This window comes from Nelumbo nucifera, chromosome 7, assembly GCF_055504915.1.
Source record: "Nelumbo nucifera cultivar China Antique chromosome 7, China Antique-T2T, whole genome shotgun sequence".
In the NCBI taxonomy this organism is placed as follows: domain Eukaryota; kingdom Viridiplantae; phylum Streptophyta; class Magnoliopsida; order Proteales; family Nelumbonaceae; genus Nelumbo; species Nelumbo nucifera.
The window spans coordinates 14,233,275-14,253,263 of record NC_142655.1 but is presented as its reverse complement, the minus strand read 5'-3'; the positions used below and the strand labels follow the sequence as shown (position 1 = coordinate 14,253,263).

General features: G+C 40.9%; 1 protein-coding gene across 1 annotated transcript in view; it reads right to left on the bottom strand.

The window, feature by feature from the left end:
* LOC104611350 (ferredoxin-dependent glutamate synthase, chloroplastic) overlaps positions 1–19,989 on the bottom strand; it is a 109,541-nt gene that overhangs the window by 51,690 nt on the left and 37,862 nt on the right. Inside the window, exons 8-9 of the mRNA XM_010278368.3 lie at positions 10,682–10,774; positions 4,538–4,683 (exon numbers count right to left, since the gene is read on the bottom strand). Coding sequence (XP_010276670.1) covers positions 4,538–4,683; positions 10,682–10,774 — 239 coding nt within the window. The remainder of the gene's footprint in view (positions 1–4,537; positions 4,684–10,681; positions 10,775–19,989) is intronic.

The following is a 19,989-nucleotide window of genomic DNA, read 5'->3' as shown; positions in this document are numbered from 1 at the left end:
AACCGGGTCCTTGGGTTTTACTGCCGATGAGGTAGAGGTACTTAGCCGGGCCCTAGCCGTCTAAGGACCAATTCTCTTCCATCCTCCTCCCTTGCCAGATCAGGTATTGTCTCTACCTTTAGTGCATCTAGTACTATTGATCCTGCCTCTTGGATTATTGATTCTGGTGCAACTGACTACATGACACACATGTCTTCTCTATTTTCTTCCTATCATTTAATGTTTGGCCAAGATAAAATGAGGGTTGCTGATGGTTCTCTCTCTACCATCTTTGGGAAAGGAGTGGTTGACCTAAGCAAGGACCTCTCACTCAAATCTGTCTTGCATGTTCCCAATCTTTCTTCAAATCTCTTATCTGTTTCAAAGCTTACCAAAAATTTGAATTGTAGCATAACCTATTTTCCTACTCATTGTGTCTTTCAGGACAGATTGACGAAGAGAACGATTGGGAGCGGTCATGAGTGTGGAGGTCTCTACTACCTTGATGCAGACATCAGTTCGGCCTTACAAACATCTGCTACTAGTAGTCAGTCCAATGTGGAGTCAATAGCTAGGTTACATCTGTGGCATGCTAGGCTAGGTCATTTACCGTTTTCATCATTGGAAGTGTTGTTTCCAAAATTATTCAAAGGTGTTTCAAGTCAAGAGTTAGTTTGTGAAGTCTGTCAACTATCAAAGCAATGTAGAACTGTTTATCCAACTTCGAGTAATGACATTCAAGCTCCTTTTGACTTAGTCCACTTTAATGTTTGGGGCCCCTCTCCCATTATTTTTGTTTATGGCTTTTGATACTTTATCAGTTTTATTGATCTCTATTCTCGATGCACATGGATCTACTTATTAAAAGCACGAGAAGAAGTACCGCGGGTAACCATGACATTTTGCAAAATGATTGAAACACAATTTGGCACGAAGATCAAACAATTCAGGTCAGATAATGCTGCAGAATACTTTGAAAGGTCCTTGAATCTGTTTATGGAGGATGCTGGAATGATTCATCAGTCATCTTGTGCTAGTACCCCCCAACAGAATGGGGTTGCTGAACGCAAGAATAGGCACTTATTGGAGACTGCTCGAGCCTTACTATTTCAGCACAAAGTTCCAAAAAACTATTGGTCTCAAGCAATCTTTACTGCATCATATCTGATAAATCGAATGCCATCCAAGGTATTGGGGATGAAAACTCCTTTCTCTGTTCTTTGCCCTCACCTTCCTGACTTTTCTCTTTCACCGAGAGTCTTTGGTTGTGTATGCTTTATACATGTCAAGGATCCGAAGAAGACCAAATTGGATCCTAGGGCTACAAAGGGAATCTTTTTGGGGTACTCCCCTACTCAGAAGGGATACAAGTGTTATGATCCAGTCACCAAGAAAAAATATGTCACAAAGGATGTGGTATTCTTTGAGTCTCAATCCTATTTTCATTCTTCCCAGAATCCTCTTCAGGGGGAGACTAGTGGGATGTAAGAGGATTCTTCTGTTCCCCCATTCTTTGTGCCTCTCTCTACCTCAGGCCTTCCATCTTCTCCTCCTAATCCACCTAGTTGTGGTATCCCGGGTGAATCTAGTGAGGCTCCCATTGTACCAACTACTACTAGTGATGTTGCAAATATTACTGAAGACTCCAACAGGCTGCAAAGAGATATCAGAATCACCTACAACAGAAAGAAGAAGGGCCCTCTAACTCATGACAGCAACCAATTGGACTCGAATCAACCTGTCTCAGAAACTCAAGGTAATCCTATCAGTTCCTCTGACTTGGATCTTCCTATTATCCTTCGTAAGTCTACTCGTTCTTGTACTATCAGACACCCCATTGCTGATTTTGTGTCTTACTCACATTTGTCTCCTCGTTATTGTTCTTTTGTGTCTACTCTCTCTTCTGTGCATGTTCCTACCAGGTATTCTGAGGCAGTATCTGACCCAAAATGGAAAGAGGCTATGGACGAAGAAATGAAGGCCTTAATGAAAGCAGGGACTTGGGAATTAGTGGATCTACCAGAAGGGAAAGGCACTGTTGGATGCAAGTGGGTGTTCACTGTGAAGCATAGGGAGGACGGGTCCATTGAAAGGTACAAGGCTAGACTGGTAGCAAAAGGGTTTATTCAAAAAGAAGGGATTGACTACAAAGAAACCTTTGCTCCGGTGGCAAAACTCAACACAATCCGAGTTCTATTATCATTAGCTGCAAATTTCTCATGGGAGCTACATCAGTTGGACGTGAAGAATGCTTTCTTGAATGGCGACCTGCATGAAGAGGTGTTCATGGATCCTCCACCAGGTTATGGGTTTGGGAAGAAGGTATGTAGACTGAGAAAAGCCCTATACGGCCTTAAGCAGTCCCCTCGAGCTTGGTTTGAGAAGCTATGTGGGGCCATGAAGAAAGGGGGTTACACTCAAAGTGGGGCAAATCATACCCTATTCATAAGGAAGAGAAATGGCAAACTTACAGCACTTATTGTCTATGTGGATGATATGGTAATTACAGGGGATGATCAGGAAGAGATTAAAAGACTAAAGGAGGTCTTGGCTGCTGAATTTGAGATCAAAGACCTGGGCCAACTGAGATACTTTCTTGGGATTGAAGTTGCAAGATCCAAAGAGGGCATCTATATATGTCAGCGGAAATACATTCTTGATCTTCTTCAAGAGACAGGCATGATGGGGTGTAGGCCAGCAGATACTCCAATAGAACAGAATCATGATCTACAGGAGTCAGTAGGAGAGGACTACCTTGATAAGGAAAGATACCAAAAGCTAGTAGGGAAGTTGATTTACCTGCCCCTCACTCGCCCTGACATTGCTTATGCTGTACATGTTGTCAGTCAGTTCATGCGCACTCCTAAAATCCCTCACGAAAGCTGTGGAAAGGATCCTCAGATATTTGAAGTTGAAGGATATACTGATGCAGATTGGGCTGGCTCTGTTGGGGACAGGAAGTCTACTTCTGGGTACTGCACCTTTGTTGGAGGAAATTTAGTTACATGGAGGAGTAAAAGACTGGATGTGGTTGCTAGATCTAGTGCAGAGGCCGAATATCGAGCTATGGCTCATGGTGTTGCTGAACTTTTATGGCTTAAGATCCTGCTTGGTAAACTTGGAATTAAGATTGAGTGTCCTCTCAGGTTGTACTATGACAACAAGGCTGCCATCAACATTGCAAATAACCCAGTGCAACATGATAGAATGAAACATATTGAGATAGACTGTCACTTTGTCAGAGAAAGAATTGTCTCAGGAGAACTCTGCATCCCTTATACTCCCTCCGAGATGCAGATTGCAGATGTTCTGACTAAAGGGCTAGCTACAATGAAATTCATGGACTTACTTGGCAAGCTAAACATGATTGACATCCATGCTTAGCTTGAGGGGGAGTGTTGGTTCGGCTGTCTTAATTTGTATGTTTATCTTTGTTGGGTCTTAAGTCATTAGTTATTGGGCCTAATCTTATTTAGTGTTTATTTTGACTAGGTGTCCCATCACTAATCAAGGGCATTCTGGTCTATTTATGTAACATTATGTAATGTTCTTATATATAATAGGTTAGGGCTGGCTGAGAACACTTCTGCCGCCCATCTCATATCTTCTTCTTCTTCTCCTCTCATTCGACAACTCTATTTCAGCAAACAGCTATACCTGGGAGATCAAATCAAGCTTAGTTTTCATGGATGCAGCCAAGGCAATCCTAGGCCTTCAAGCATGGGTGTCATGGGGGTGTTTAGATATGAGCACAGAGCTATTTAGGCCATGTTTTCCAGACCAACTGACCAAGGGAATTCCATTTGAGTGGAATTGCAAGCATTTTTGTAGATACTTAGAGCTGGGAATGTGTCAAATTTCACTAATGTGATCATGGAAGGTGACTAAAAACAGTAGTGGGTTGGCTGAATGGAAGAAGCAACCTGACATGGCAGCATAGTTATGTTATAAAGGAACTAAGAAGTTTGGAAAGAGGCTTGACCTGTGTTCATGCAGAAAAAAACCCTTTACCCCTTTCCTTTAGACAAACAGCTTTTGTTTTGAATCTTAGATATCTTATTCATATGGCAATACTGAAATTTTCATTCTTGGCCAGTTATTTTCAGTTTTTACACATCTCTAACGGTCCCACTCTATTTTGGTATTTATTTCAGTAATTTCATCAAGCTGTCCCTTCAGCTTGATCTCCACCCTTGAAAGAGTTACTTTTGTTCTAGACCTTCAACTTCTCTCTCAAAGTCTTGAATTTCGTGGACAAAGCAAAACAACATGGAGAAAAGACCAGATTCTCACCCATCTTTGGTTCAAAGATCACTAAAGCATGGGCTTGAATTGGGTTAAGTTGGATATAAAATATAAAACATTCCTGAAAATAAAATATGCAGCATCTTCAGCTTAACCATGCCATAGCACATTGAAAACCATAATACGCATTTAAAAACAGTTGATTTCTTATCAATGAATAATAAAAGAACTCGATTGATGAAATGAGGGTTACAGAATAGAAGGATCCACAAATGAGAAACTTAAAAACTGCTATTAAAATCATATCCCTTACTGTTGGTGTCTTAAGATGATTTCTTTGTCCATAACAGATGCTGAAAGAAAGTTCACAGGCTTCAAAGTTCGCATATTTTCACTTAGCCACTTGCCATATGGATTTGATAAGGCCACCCGCTTTTTAACATCTGTGTTTTCATAGACCTGCAATATGAGAAGTTCTGGTTTTTTATAGGTATATATGAGAAGTTCCAGTTGTTAATATAAAACTCAAGGAACTTTGAGGACATACTTATACATACCCATGCTTATTATGGACAACACAAGCAGGAAATCTAGATAAAAACTAAAGGCACAGAGTACAAGCCAGATGACCCAGTAGTGGTCGAGTTGGTCATGAGGCATGTGTCACTTGGTGAAGATGCAGGATCAAAGCAACACTACTAAAGGGTCATTTCCCTATGGACATGCCCATCTTGAGAAGTTTTAAAATAATTTAATTATGAAAATACTTGTTCAAGATATGAATATTTTGCAACTACAGATTGGGTACTTTCTCTTGGGCTTCCCTTTTTAAATCCCTTTGCCACACTCCTCAACAGTTTTTCCCCTTTAAGGAGATTTGGTGTAGGCCTATTCCCCTAAGATTTTGGCATTCTGCTGGGAAGTGTACTTTGGGAAAGTAAACACCTTGGATAATCTACAAAAGAAGAGACCTTATCTATGTATCTCACCTAACTGGTGTACTCTTTGTAGGTCTCATGGTGAGGACTGTTATCATGTACTATAATCTCTTGTCCATAGTTTTCAAGGCATCTAGGCAATTCTGGGTGATACTGTGGCACCTAGTCGCCTAGGCGATAAAAATTTTATAATATAAAAACTAATTTTTGGATAGTTCCCTAGTTTTATATACCATTCAGCATGTATATTAATTGATAAATAGCAATTCTCTTTAGTAAGAACATTAAATTTCCAGTAAAAAAGTGGCAAATCATCACATCTAAAATGATAAAAATCTTTTATATTGATTTCATTATTTTCAAAAATAATACTACTATAATAAGTATTTAACAGAGAAATTTCATATCAATTAGCAGCTAAAGAAGGTTATTAACTTTATATGATAAATATTCAACATGGAGAGTAAAAATAGAAAAAACAACGATGGAGTTTCTGTTTTATTTAATTAGAGAGAGAGAATAAAAAAAAAGAACCTCCTTATAATTCTATTCTTTCTTTCATCTCTCTTTTTTCTTTTCTTTCTTTCTTTTTCTCTCCTCAAAACCCTTTGATCTTTTACATTTCAATAGTAAAACATTAAAACGAATCATAAATGATATTTATAGCATATAATAAAATCTTTTTAACATATACATTAATAAGATACAACAATATATTTGATATTATAAAAGGTGTCCATCTTGTCATATTTGTCACCTAGGCGAGTGCCTAGTGATCCTAGTCGCTAACTGTCAAGATGTTTGGGCGAGGCACCTAGCCAAGGGCGCCTAGTTGCCTAGGTGACACCTTGACAGCTATGTCTTGTGCAGTCACTATAGAGTTGTGGGGTTGGCTCTTCTTGATCTTTGGGTGCAGGTGGAATTAGGGATGGCAATTTTTACCCTACCTAGTGGGTACCCACCCCTACCCTCCCCAATGGAGCGGATTTTTTTCTTGAAGGATGGGTTTTGGGATTCTACAACCCATACGGGTATGGGTAGGGTACAGTATTAGGTTAAACCCAGCCCTCCCCGACCCGCATATTGTTGGAAAGCATATAAACTTTATGTACTAGGTGTTGAATTTAATAATATTTTGAATTTTATGTGAGGGATAATTGATAGTTTATGTGTTTTCTACATGTCTTAATCAAATAAACTTTGTTGTATGTTTGTGTTATTTTACTTATTTATTGCTTATATATGACAAGAAATAATAGGAAATTGGATACAGGTTCAAAACCCAACCCACCCCTACCCTTGAATGTAGTTAGGGTAGGGTCAAGGAGGGTTTTGCATTTTCATGTACGGAGAGGGTTTGGATTCCCAAAATCCAACCCACTACGGGTTTTGGGGTGGCTACAGGTTGGGAGGTTTAAGAAGGCGGGTAGGGTCTAGAATTTACAAAACCCTCCCCGCACCCGCCCCGTTGCCATCCCTAGGTGGAATAGGCAAGTAGAAATAAGTATGTTTTTTTATCCATCTACCTTTGCTTGGCACCATTGAAGAGGAAGAATAATGTGGAGGTGTGCAAGAGCAGCCTTGCTATGGACAATGGGGGAAGAAAGGAATGCCAGGATTTTCCAAGAGAATTTTCCAAGAGAAGAGAAGTCAACAGGAACTGAAGGAGTGCATCTTGTATAGGGCTATCTTGTGGTTGAAATCTGTGCATTTATTTCATCAGTTTTCGTTTGATGATCTTTGGAGGATTTGGGCAGCAGTGGCAAGTTGCTCCTCTCTGAAAAAAGAGGGTGTTTATGAGTTGGGCACCCCCCCCCCCTCTTGAAAGCTTTTTGAAACTAAATTTTGATGGCAGCAGTCAAGGTAATCCAAGTCCCTCTAGGGTGGGAGGGGTTCTAAGGAATGAAAGTGGAAATGTGGTTCTCATATACTTGGGCCCCTTAGGCGTGGGAAACTCCACTAGGGCAGAATTACTAGCTGCCCTTCAATGGGTGCAGCTTGGAGTACAGCTAGAAGTGGAACAGCTAATAATAGGAGACTCAAAGGTGGTCGCGAGGTGGCTACAAAAGCCAGAGTCTGTGATATGGTGTTTAAAGAATGAAATTAAGAAATTCATGTGGCTAACAAAAAGTTTGTATGTCAGAATACATTGGGAGGGGAGATCAGCAAATGTCATGGCTAACAGTTTAACCAAGCAGGGAACAAACAGGGAACACTTGTATTGGGCACAGTTGTAATCTGTTGTTGGTTTTGATTGTGTGGAGAGGTTGCAGCTTGTGCCTCTCCTGAGACACTTGTACCTGATTTTATCCATATTCTAATAAAATTACTTCATCTTATTAAAGAAAAGTATTTTAAATTGTTCCCATCAAGTCAATTGTTTAAGCATCTAACATGATAAATGCCTTAAGAGGGGTGATAAATCCGAGGGTGAACTCAACTTTTATTGTGTTGGTCCCAAAGAGAATTGGAGCAAATCATCCGATAGATTATAGACCTATCAGTTTGGCTCATAGCTTGTACAAAATCATTGCTAAAGTCTTGTCTAGAAGTGCTTCCGGATTTAATCTCACAGAATCAAAGGGCATTTGTGGGAAATGGACAGATTGTGGACCAAATTTTAATTACTAATGAATGAATGGAGGATCTAAGGAGAATGAGGAAGAAAAGGATTGTGTGTAAGTTGGATCTGGAGAAAGAATAAGACATGGTAGATTGGTCTTTCTTAGTGCAAATGATGAATGCTTTGGCTTTGGGGTAAAATGGTGCAAATGGATCCTAGGATGTATTGAGACACATCATTACTAAATCCTGGTGAATGGTACTGTAGTGGATCACTTTTCGGCCACTAGGGGACTTAGACAAGGGGAAATTAATAAAGAGGGCAGATTCAAGGAACTTAGTGAGGGGGTGGAGGGTTGGAAGAGACAAAGTACCTGTTACACACCTACAGTTTGCTGATGACAAAATTGTATTCTATGAAGGGGAGGATGTGAGGTGGGTCAGAAATTTGAAGTTGGTAGTGCAACTATTTGAAAAAATGTCAAACTTGAAGGTTATTTTCATAAGAGTTGTGTGGTAGGGATTAACATGGAATGAGTTGTGAGGGACAGGGCTGAAATTTTGGGATGTGTGGTGTCACAGTGGCCTATGATGTACTTGGGGATGCCTTTAGGGGATAATTCGAGGAATAACAATTCTTGGAGCCCAGTAATCGATAGGTTCACAAAAAGGTTAGCCTCTTGGAAGAAGAATTATTTATCTCTAGGTGGTAGAATCACTTTGATCAAGTCTACATTGGCTAACTTCCTGGTGTATTACCTATCTGTATTTGGATCTCAGAAAAAATAAGTAGAGTATTGGAAATTTGATGAGAGATTTTTTTATGGGAACCAAGGGAGGAGAGGAAAGATCATAGAGTGAACTGGGAGTTAGTCTCTAAGAGTAGGGGCTGAGGGTGGCTTGGGATTAGGTAATATCTGGAAGAAAAGTGAAGCCTTGTTAGGGAAATGGTTGTGGAGGTTTGGAGGGGATAGGGATAAGTCGTGGACTAAGGTTATCTTGAGCATTCATGAACAGGCAGATGACTGTTGGGATTCTCGGCTCGTGGCAAGGACTAATTTAGCCTCTCCTTGGAAATCCATACATTCCATTCTTCCTTCCTTTCTGCAGTACATCATGTATGACCTTTGCTCTAGGAATCAGGTAAAATTTTGGGAACACCTTTGGGTGGGGGATGTACTTCCGAAAGACCAATTCCCCCCTTTATTTTCCTTCTCCCGTTTCAAAGAAAAGTGTCTGATGTTTTGATCCCTTTTGAGTCAAACTTTGGGTATGATTGGGATTTGGATTTTAGAAGAGGCCTTAGGGAGTCAGAACTTGGAACTGTTGTGGATCTAATTCAAATGTTGAATGGGGTGGTCTTGGATCCTTCAAAAAGGGATATCTTGGATCCTTCAAAAAGGGATAGTAGAATTTGGACTTTGTCCCCCTCCGGGGCTTTATCTTGTACTTCTTTCTTTAAGTCCTTGGCACAATAGACCAACAACTTCATACAATCTTTTCCAATCAAGGAAGTCTAGGGTGAGTCGATCCCTCCAAGTGGATCCCTCAGCTAGATATACAAAGCTTGTTTGCTACTTCTTTCCTTGGATGGCCTAAGAAAAGGGGTAGGACCATGTGGAGGTGTGTGAGGGGCTGAGGGCTGCCATTTGCTGGACTCTATGGGAAGAAAGGAACTCAAGGACCCTTTCTAACAAGGAAAGGAACAAAGAAGGTATCATTGAAGTAATAATCATTAGGGTGGTGTATTGGTTGAAGTCCTTGGATCTGTTTGCTGATGTCTCTACAGATATGCTGCTGAATAGCTGGCTGGAAGTGGAAAATTCTGCCCCTTTTTCCTCAGTTGTCTGTCCTACGTGGAAAATTCTGATGGCAGCAGTGAGGGCAATCCAAGGCCCTCTGGTGCTGGTGGTGTGCTCAGAGATGAGAATGGGAAGGTGATTACATTGTATTCAGGCCCCATTGGGAGCGGTGACTCTCTCAAAGCTGAGGTATGTGCATTAATGGAAGGTTTAAGGAAGATAAAGGAGCTGAACATCCAGACAGTAATTGTTGACTCAAAGTTGGTTACAAAAGGACAGTGGACTTTGAAAATTTGCAAATGAGAGGAGGGAGGTTAAGTGGCTAACTATGTTGGAGGTTCAGTTTCAGTGGGTGAAGAGGACTGCAAATTCTCTTGCAGATACTTTGGCAAAACAGGGGGTGGGAAGGGAACAAATGGTTTGGGCTTTATTGTAATTTTCATTTCTGTTCTTTTTCGGGAGAGTTAAGCCTCTTTATCTATTCCTGAAATGTTGTAATTACCTTTTCCTTTAATAAATTGATTTCTGTTATTGATTAAAAAAAAACATGATAAATGCCTTGTATGTTTAACTTCAATTTACTGCTTCAGACCATCACACTTGTATTAATTTTCCACAAGGATGAAGTCAAATTAATCCATTAGATGCAAGAGTTCCCCTTTCTTTTCTTCTCTGTTCTTTTCTTTTCTTTTACCCCTCAATTGGATTTTCGCAAAAAGGCTTCATCTCTTTTAGCAGTCCAAAAGAAGGGACTCAGGGATGTAAGCAGACTTGTAGATGAAAACTTCACTTTCACAAAGTCAGGTAGGAGCCTACCAAAGTCCTACTTTTCCTCAAAGGTAAAGGCACCACATTAGCACCACACACAAATTGACTAAAGAGATTTACTCAACAACTTCCAACAAAAAAGATTAACAAAACTAAGAGAAATAATGACAAGAACTATAATATTCCATTTAGACAAAGTATATGAGAAAATTTTAGTATCTGAGCATCCAATTAAACAAATAAGTTCAATTTCAAAATATAAATGTGAAAAAAATAAAAGAAAACAAACAAAGAAACAAAAGAAGTTGTATAATGGAAATATTCACTACTAATAATGGCACAATTTGATTCCAACTGATATGCCAAAATGGCATCTTTATCACAAACCTGGCCAGTTAGCAGATCAGCAGTTATCATCATTCCTGGACCTAGGCGGCCTTTCATTGTGACCCTTGATTCATCCATCGGTAGGACACCAACCTAAATGCAAAGAGTACAAGGACACGATTAAGACTAAATTTCCAAGACCGTAAACCTACATATCTTGTTAGCAGTTAGGCAATAATATGAAGCCTAAAAAACAATCATTAAACCATGGTCTCACAACAGCTTTGTTGTGTTCAGCTCATAGCTGTTCCTTGTACCTTCCCCTCTGTCCACTCTGGACAGCTTGGAGCTCTCTTTTATTTCAATACAATTATGTTATTTTATCAAAAAAAACAGATATCATCCATCACTAAAGCCAGCCCCTACGATTGTAAGCACCTAGAAGAATTCAATTCAAGGCCCACAAAGCAATAGTTTACTATAAACAGTGTTGCATGGACACAACCCCCCCTGGAGGGAACTTGTGACCGACTTTCCAAGATATGTATCAGACTCAGCTGCAGTTCGAATCAGGCAGATCTACCAAAATTCCCACTGCATCAACTCTTTAAAATAATGAATCCTCACTTTAAACATGATCACCAAGGAATTTGAGGAAGAGAGCAAAGAGACAGGGGTCATCTATGCTGTAGTAGCCAAAGAAGTGGAGAAAACAGCACCTGTCCCACTTGTAGATGCACCTCCAGAAGTACACAAGTTGTTGTCAGATTTTTCAGATGTAGCACTGGAAGAACTTCCAAATGAGTTGCCACCAATGTGCAACATCTAGCATGCTATCGACTTTGTTCCAGGATCCCAAGTCCCCACTTCCCAATTTGCCTGCATATGGCATGAATCCAATAGAACATGCTAAAAGGCAAGTTGAAGAATTGCTGTCTAAAGGTTTCATCAAAGAAAGTCTTAGTCCTTATGCAATTCCAGCACTTTTGACGCCAAAGAAGGATGGCTCTTGGTGTATGTGTGTTGATAGTTGAGCCATTAATAAGATCACCATCAAGTATAGGTTTCCCATTCCTAGACATGATGATATGCTTGGCACGATGACTGGTGCAACAATTTTCTCCAAGATAGATCTTACGAGTGGGTACCATAAGAGTAGAATCAACCCAGTGATGAATGGAAGACAGCATTCAAGACCAAGGATGGCTTATATGAGTGGTTGGTCATGCCCTTTGGTCTCTCTACTGCACCTAGCACATTTATGCGAGTTATGAATCAGGTACTACAACCTTTTATTGGTCGTTTCCTTGTTGTTTACTTCGATGATATACTATTATATGGCAAGGGTAGTGATACACATGTTGCCCACCTTCAACAAGTTATGAGGGTTTTCTGTCAAGAGAAGCTCTATGTTAACTTAAAGAAGTGTTGTTTTATGGTGCCTAGTGTTGTGTTTCTTGGTTTTGTTGTATCAGCTGATGGTGTGAAGACTGACCCAGACAAGGTTAAGGCCATAATTAATTGGCTTATACCTACCACACTACATGAAGTTCAAAGTTTTCATGGATTGGCTACGTTTTATAGGCATTTTAGTTCAAAGTTTTCATGGATTGGCTAAGAGAATGGAGTTTAATGACAGGTGGGCAAGGAGTGTATGGAAAGCCAGAGGGATTAGCTGGGTGGCGGCTCCATCGTGGGGTGCTTCCGGGGGGATTGTAACAATGTGGAAGAGGGATGTGGTTGAAGGTCTAGAGGAGTTGATCGGAAAGTACTCGGTTTCCATGAAGTTTAAGCAGCAAGAGGATGATTATATGTGGGTGCTCACAAATGTTTACGAACCGAATGACTACAGAGAGAGAAAGGAGCTACGGGAGAAACTGGCTGATGTTAGAGGGTTGTGGGATGGGCCTTGGTGCATGGGTGGTGATTTCAATGTGATTCTCGGAGGAGTTCAATAAGGTTAACCAAAGGGTGACAAAAAGCATGAGGAAGTTTAACAGTTTTGTGGATGCCTTTGAACTTAAAGAGATTCCCCTAGCACATAAGGCATTTACATGGTTAAATCTCCAATCTAGACCCATTTGCTCTAAGCTGGATAGATTCCCGTTCTCTTGGGATTGGGAAGAACATTGGGGAACCTTGGCTTCTAGAGCTCTCCCAAGGGTGACCTCGGATTACTGGCCCATAGTGTTATGTAAGGAGGAAAGAAGGTGTGGAGGTCCAAACCCCTTTAGATTTGAAAATATGTGGTTACTTCATCCAGGGTTTCCTAACAAAGTGAGGGAGTGGTGGCACGAGTGTAACCCGCTGGTGGAGTGGGAGGGGGTGAGATTCCATAAGAAACTACAATTCTTGAAAGCAAGAATCAAGGAGTGGAATTTGATAGAGTTCGGGAAGATAGAAGAAAGAAAGGGAGACCTAATGGATAAGATTGAAAGCCTTGACTCTAAAGAGGAAAGGGGAGAATTTGGAGAGGAAGACAATGATCTTAGGAGAGACTTGAGAAGACAGTTAGAGGACTGCCTGCACAAGGAGGAAATTAGCTGGAGGCAAAAATCTTGGTGTAAATGGTTGCAAGAGGGAGACAGAAACACTAGGTATTTTCACTCTCTAGCAGATAGCAGGAGAAGGAAGAACTTTATTTCCAAATTGGTAGTAGATGGAGTTGAGTTAGTACAACAAGAGGAGATTGCCAGGGCCTGTGTGGAGCACTTCAAATCTATTCTAAGAATGCCTGTGAGTAGAAGGGTGTGGGTAGAAGGTTTGGATTGGCCAGATGTAGGGGTGGAGAACAAGAGATGGTTGGAAAGAAGCTTTAATCTAGAAAAGATCAAGGAGGCAGTGTTTTCTATGGATAGAACAAAAGCTCTAGGGCCGGATGGGTTCACAATGGCTTTTTATCAAGATTGTTGGGATATCTTGAAAGATGATCTCTTGCGGGTGTTTGAGGAGTTTTTCAGGAGAGGAATTGTCAATCCGGGTGTGAACTCTACATTTATAGCCTTAATTCCAAAAAAGAAAGATGCATCCCACCCGAAAGATTTTAGGCCAATTAGCTTGGTTAATAGCTTGTATAAGATCATTGCAAAAGTGTTGTCTTTGAGGCTGAAGAAGGTACTGCCAGATATCATTGCACACTATCAAGGAGCTTTTGTGAGTGGAAGACAAATTATAGATCAGATTTTAATTGCTAATGAGAGTGTGGAGAACTTTAAGAGGGATAAGAAGAAGGGAGTGGTCTGTAAGCAGGACTTGGAAAAGGCTTATGACTTGGTGGATTGGGATTTCTTGAGGAAAGTTTTAACTAAATTCGGGTTTGGGGCTAGATGGTGTAAGTGGATCATGGGTTGTGTCCGGAATTGTCATTATACAGTGCTAGTGAATGGGACAGTGGTAGATTTCTTTCCAACCAGTAGGGGTATAAGACAAGGAGACCCCCTTTCTCATTTCTTGTTCATTCTAATTGCGGAGGTTTTGGGGAAACTGATTCACAGAGCAGATTCTAGGGGGCTCATTAGAGGCTGGAGAGTTGGGAGGATGGAAACCCCCCTCACTCACTTACAGTTTGCTGATGACACGATTCTATTTTGTGAAGGCGGTAATGTGAGGTTTATCAGGAACTTAAAGTCAGTGATACAACTGTTTGAGCAAATGTCCAATTTGAAGGTTAACCTTGGGAAAAGCTGTGTAGTGGGGGTGAATTTGGAGGAGGGAGAGATCAGGGAGAGTGCTGAAGTGCCGGGGTGTGAAGTCACGGGGTGGCCTCTGAACTATTTAGGATTACCATTAGGTGATAATCCCAAGAGAGAGAGCTTCTGGAATCAGGTGATGGAAAGGTTTGAAAAAGGATTGGTATCCTGGAAAAAGAATTACCTCTCTCTTGGCGGGAGAATTACATTAATTAAGGCCACGCTTGCTAACTCACCCATCTTCTTCATGTCGGTGTTTAAAATCCCAGTGAAGATTGCTAACAGATTAGAGAAGTTAATGAGAGATTTCCTGTGGGAGCCGGGAGAAGAGAAGAGGGATCATAGAGTTAGCTGGGAAATAGTGTGTAAGAGTAAGTCGTGTGGTGGTTTGGGGCTGGGGAGTATTAGGAGAAGGGATATGACTCTGCTGGGGAAGTGGTTGTGGAGGTTTCCTATGGAGAAGGAGAAGCTATGGGCTAGAATAGTGGCAAGTATTCATGGGCTGGAGCACAACGGATGGGACGCTGGAATCAGAGCTAGGATCACAAGCAATTCTCCTTGGAAAGCCATTCATGACCTACTACCAGTTTTCATTCCTAATATCAGGTATGACTTGAATTCCGGTAACTCCATAAAATTTTGGGAACAAACTTGGGTTGGGAGTGCCCCTCTAAAGGATCAGTTTCCGTCTTTGTATGGTGTCTCTGATCTGAAAAATGAGCCGATCTCGTCTTTCACCACCCCGTCCTCTTCCACTTCTGGGATTGGGTGGAACTTGGGTCTAAGAAGGGATTTGAGGGACACAGACTTCGACAGTATTTCGAGCCTTATTGCACTTCTTGATAACGTTATCTTAGACCCCACTAGGGCGGATTCTAGAATTTGGACACCTACCCCTAATGACATTTTCTCTTGTGCTTCGTTCTGCAAAGTCTTAAATCAGTCCACCAGTCCTACCCTTCCCCCTTTCCTTGTTGGTGAGGTTTGGTGCAGAGCTATACCCCCTAGGGTTGGTAGTTTTTGTTGGGAAACCTATCTAGAAAGAATCAACACTGGTGATCTACTTCAAAAGAAGAGACCCAATACTTGCTTGTCACCTCAGTGGTGTGTTCTGTGTAAAGCAGATGGGGAGACTGGTTTTCACCTACTGGTGTCTTGCCACTTCACGAGGTCAATTTGGGATTGGGTTTTCTCCTTATTTGGATGCATCTAGAATCTCCCATCAGACTTGCAGGGCTTTTTCTCCCCTTCCTTTTTCAGGTGGCGGATAAAAAGGGGAAGGACAATGTGGAGAGGACTAAGGGCTGCAGTATGTTGGACATTGTGGGAAGAAAGAAACTCTAGGATATTCTCAAAAACTCAGAGAGGAGCAGCAGATCTGAGGGCTATCATACATATTAGGGCGGTACAGTGGCTGAAATCTTTGGAACTATTCACAGATTACACTGTGGATGACATGTTGAGGAAGTGGGGTGAAATTGCAAATTGCACGCAGATCACATTAGTAATGAGTGTGGCTTGGACCCCCCCCCCCCACCTAGTGGATTCTTGAAATTAAACTTTGATGGGTGTAGTAGGGGAAACCCGGGACAATCGGGGATCGGGGATGTTTTTAGGGATGAAAATGGGGTCATCTCTGATATGTTTCAGGCCCAATTAGAGTGGGTGACTCCCTTAGAGCTGAGATCTTTGCAGTTATGGAAGGAGTCCGGAAAGCTAAGGAATTGAACATCAAGAAACTCATAATTGAAGGGGATTCAGAGGTGGTGATAGGGTGGCTGACTAAAGATCAAAATGATTTATGGAAGTACAATAATGAGAGGAGGAAATTCAAGTGGCTGGTGCGGGAGATGGAAGTGAAGACATGTTGGATTAAAAGATCAGCTAATTCCCTAGCTGACGGTTTAGCTAAACAAGGGGCAGAAAGGGATTCATTGTTTTGGGATAAGTTGTAACGTTAGTGTCTTTTTCTTTTTTCCTTTCTTGAAGCTCTTTGTGACTCTTGGAAGATAAGTGTGTTTGTCTTCCACTTGTAAATTTTCTACTGATGAATTAATGAAAGTGTTATTGATCAAAAAAAAAAAAAAGATCCATGATGAGGTTAGGAGGAAGATTCCAACCAACAATGAAGCCTAGAATTCCCATGTTGACCTATGACACAGGTTTACTGATTTTAATGAAGGGAACATGGTAATGGTACAAACCAGGCCTGAACGCTTCCCTAAAGGTGTTTATAAGAAGCTCAGGTCCTTTCAAAATCAAGAAGAAAATCAGATCTAATGCTTATGTACTTGATTTGCCGAAGGATATGGGTATGAGTAATGTGTTCAATGTGGAGGATTTAACGTTGTATCAAGGTGATACAACCAATATGGACCAATTCATAGGTCGCTTACCTCCAGCCCCCACTTCCAAGGAAGAGATTGAAGATGTTATTGATGATCAAAGTGTTTCAACACAACATGGGGGATATCGCAAGTTTCTTGTCAAATGGAAAGGTCGTCCTCACTCCGATTGCACTTGGATCACTGCCAATGAGTTCCAATGCATAAATTGTGATATGTATGAGAGGTACCTTCCCTTTTACTCGACGAAGCCGAGTTTTTCCTGTTAGTTTGTGAGAAAGTGAAGAGACAAGAGGAAGAACAATAGTCCAGATCTGTTAGGGTTGGTCAATTTGATCGAACCAACCCAAAAAGAGAGTATTTATTTTAAAGAAATATGAATGGACAAATTTGTCCCTACAAAAAGAATTAAAGAAGTTGTACACTAATGTACATGCCTACTAAAATACAAGAAAGAAGGATAAAATTACATAACTACCCTCCATCTTCTCTACACTCCCCCTCAAACTGATGTTGGGGGATAAGCATCAGTTTGTCTATAAGAAAATTATGTCGGGCTTTGGTCATAGCTTTGGTGAAGAGGTCTGCAAGTTGTAAGCCTGAGGAGACATGTGGCAGAGAGATATGACTGGCAAGGAGAAGATCACAAATGAAATGGCAATCCACCTCAATATGTTTAGTGCGCTCATGAAATACTAGGTTGGATGCAATCTTGGTTGCACTCATGTTGTCAGCAAACAAGGGGATGGCAAATGAATAATCAATGTCCAAGTCATGAAGTAGATCTTTGAGCCAGACTATTTCACTGCATACTGAGGACATTGTTCTATACTCTGATTCTACAGATGATTTGGAAACGGTTTGTCGTTTCTTGCATTTCCAAGAAATCAGAGAGTCACCAAGAAATATACACCAGCTAGTAGTGGAACGACAAGTGTCAGGACAACTTGCCCAATCTGCATTTGCATAAGCTTGAAGCTAGGTAGAGGATGAAGATGAGAAAAACAAGCCATGAGATAGGGTGCCCTTAACATAACGGATGATTCGGAGAACAGCAAACAAGTGAGGCTGACGTAGAGAAAATACAAACTGACTAACAAGTTGGACCGCATAGGAAATGTTCGGTCTAGTCATAGTTAGGCAGATAAGACTACCTACAAGCTGTTGATATAGAGTAGCATCAGGGAGAAGCTCATCCTCATCCTTGCTTAGCTTACGGTTAAGCTCTAGAGGTGTATCCACTTGTTTAGAATCAGTCAAGCGAGCAAGTGTCACCAAATCAGAGGCATATTTCTGTTGATTAACAAAATAACCTTGAGGACACCGCTAAATTTCAAGCCCAAGAAAATAGGTGACAGGCCCAAGATCCTTCATTTTGAAGGAGTTGCTGAGAAGGAGCTTCAAATTGTGTCATCCACATCATCTCCAGTGATAAGTATATCATCAACATGTACCAAGAAAAGAGTCAACCCCTGTGCTCGCTTGAGAGTGAAAAGAGAGTAACCGAAGCACTTTGCTGAAAGTCAACCTCCAACACCACTGTATGGAAGCGGTCAAACCAAGCTCGTGGAGCTTGTTTAAAACCATATAAAGATTTCTTCAATTTACACACCATATGAGGACCATCGCAGTAGCCAGGTTGTGGTTTCATGTAAATTGTTTCTTGTAAATGTCCATGGAGAAAGGCATTCTTGACATCCATCTAATGAACTCTCCATTGTCTAATAGCAATAATGGCCAAGAGTAAACAGATTGTTGTCATTTTGTCCACTGGAGCAAATGTCTCATCATAGTCAATTCCATATTCTTGCTTGTAGCCTTGAGCAACCAACCGAGCTTTATATCTGTCTAGAGTACCATCTAATTTAAGTTTCACTGTGTAAACCCATCGGCTACCAATGATGGAGGCATCTGGAGGAGGAGTGACTAACTCCCAAGTATCATTCTCCAATAAAGCCTGAACCTCAAAGTCCATAGCACCTTTTCAATGCTTAACTGCTACAACTTGGTTGTAAGACTTAGGAATATCTATAGATGACAGAACAGCTGAGAAGGAGCTATGGCTAGAAAAGAAGCCATAGCTGTCAGGTGGACGAGAAACACGAGATGATCAATGCAAAGGAACAGATGAAGGCAAATCAACAGGATGGGAAGAGGAACTTACAGCAGCGATGGGTGGAGAGGAATCACCATTCATTGATGCTAGAGGTGGAGGAGGCATAGGCAGTGGGTGAGCTGGATGCTTCCTGAAGTGGCAAAGATATGGGAGGAGGATCACCCGCAAAGCCAAAATGGTGCAGAACAAAAAAGGATGGTGCAAGCAATTTACTAATATGTGCAAAGAACGAAAGGTTCTCAAGAAAAATGACATTACGAGAAATGCGCAGTCTTTGGACTTCGGGATCATAATAGAGAAATCCCTTGTGTTCCATACTATATCCCATGAATGCGCACATAGCTAATTGAGTTGTTAGCTTAGTGCATTCATGAGGAGGAAGATGGATAAAGAAGACACCACCAAAGACACAAAGCATGGATAGATTAGGGGAACGATGAAACAAGGATTGATGGGGGGAAGAATTTTTAAGGATAGCAGTAGGAAGAATGTTGATGAGATGAACAGTAGTGTGGGTTGCCTCCACCCAGAAGTTAATGGGAACATGGGAGTCTTGTAACAAGGATCTCACCATACTAGCAATGTGGCGATTCTTGTGCTCAGATACCCATTCTATTAAGGTGTACCTAGGCAAGATCTCTGTGGCTGAATGCCATGTTGTTTGAGGTAGGTTTGAAACTCACCATGTTTATAGTGCTTTTAAACTAGGTCATAGCCATAGCATGAAAGTTCTTAAAAATGGGAAAGACCCCTGATTTCTTTCGAAGGAAGTAAACCCATATATATTGAGTACAATCATCAATAAACAATACAAAATATTTATAACCCAAACGTGAAATAATTGGAGACGACCACACATCACTGTGAATAAGATAAAAAGGTGTAGAAGCATGTTTAGTAAAAGATGGAAAAGGCAAAACATGGCTTTTGCTATAGCAGCAAGTTAAACAAGATTTATCAACAAGTGCCACACATTATTACAAGAGGTAGGAGAAAAACTAGAAGTAGTAGATAGAAAACAATAATCTGGTGGAGCTTTCTTATTCTCAAATTCCAAAACAAATAGTCATCCAAGCCTACGCCCCTTCCCCTTCAATTCTCCAGAATGCTGATCTTGGATAAAACAACCATCACGAGTAAACAATACAGTATTACCATCATCAACAAGTTGTCCAATAGAAATAAGGCTAGTAGTCAACTTAGGCACAAAAAAGGTTT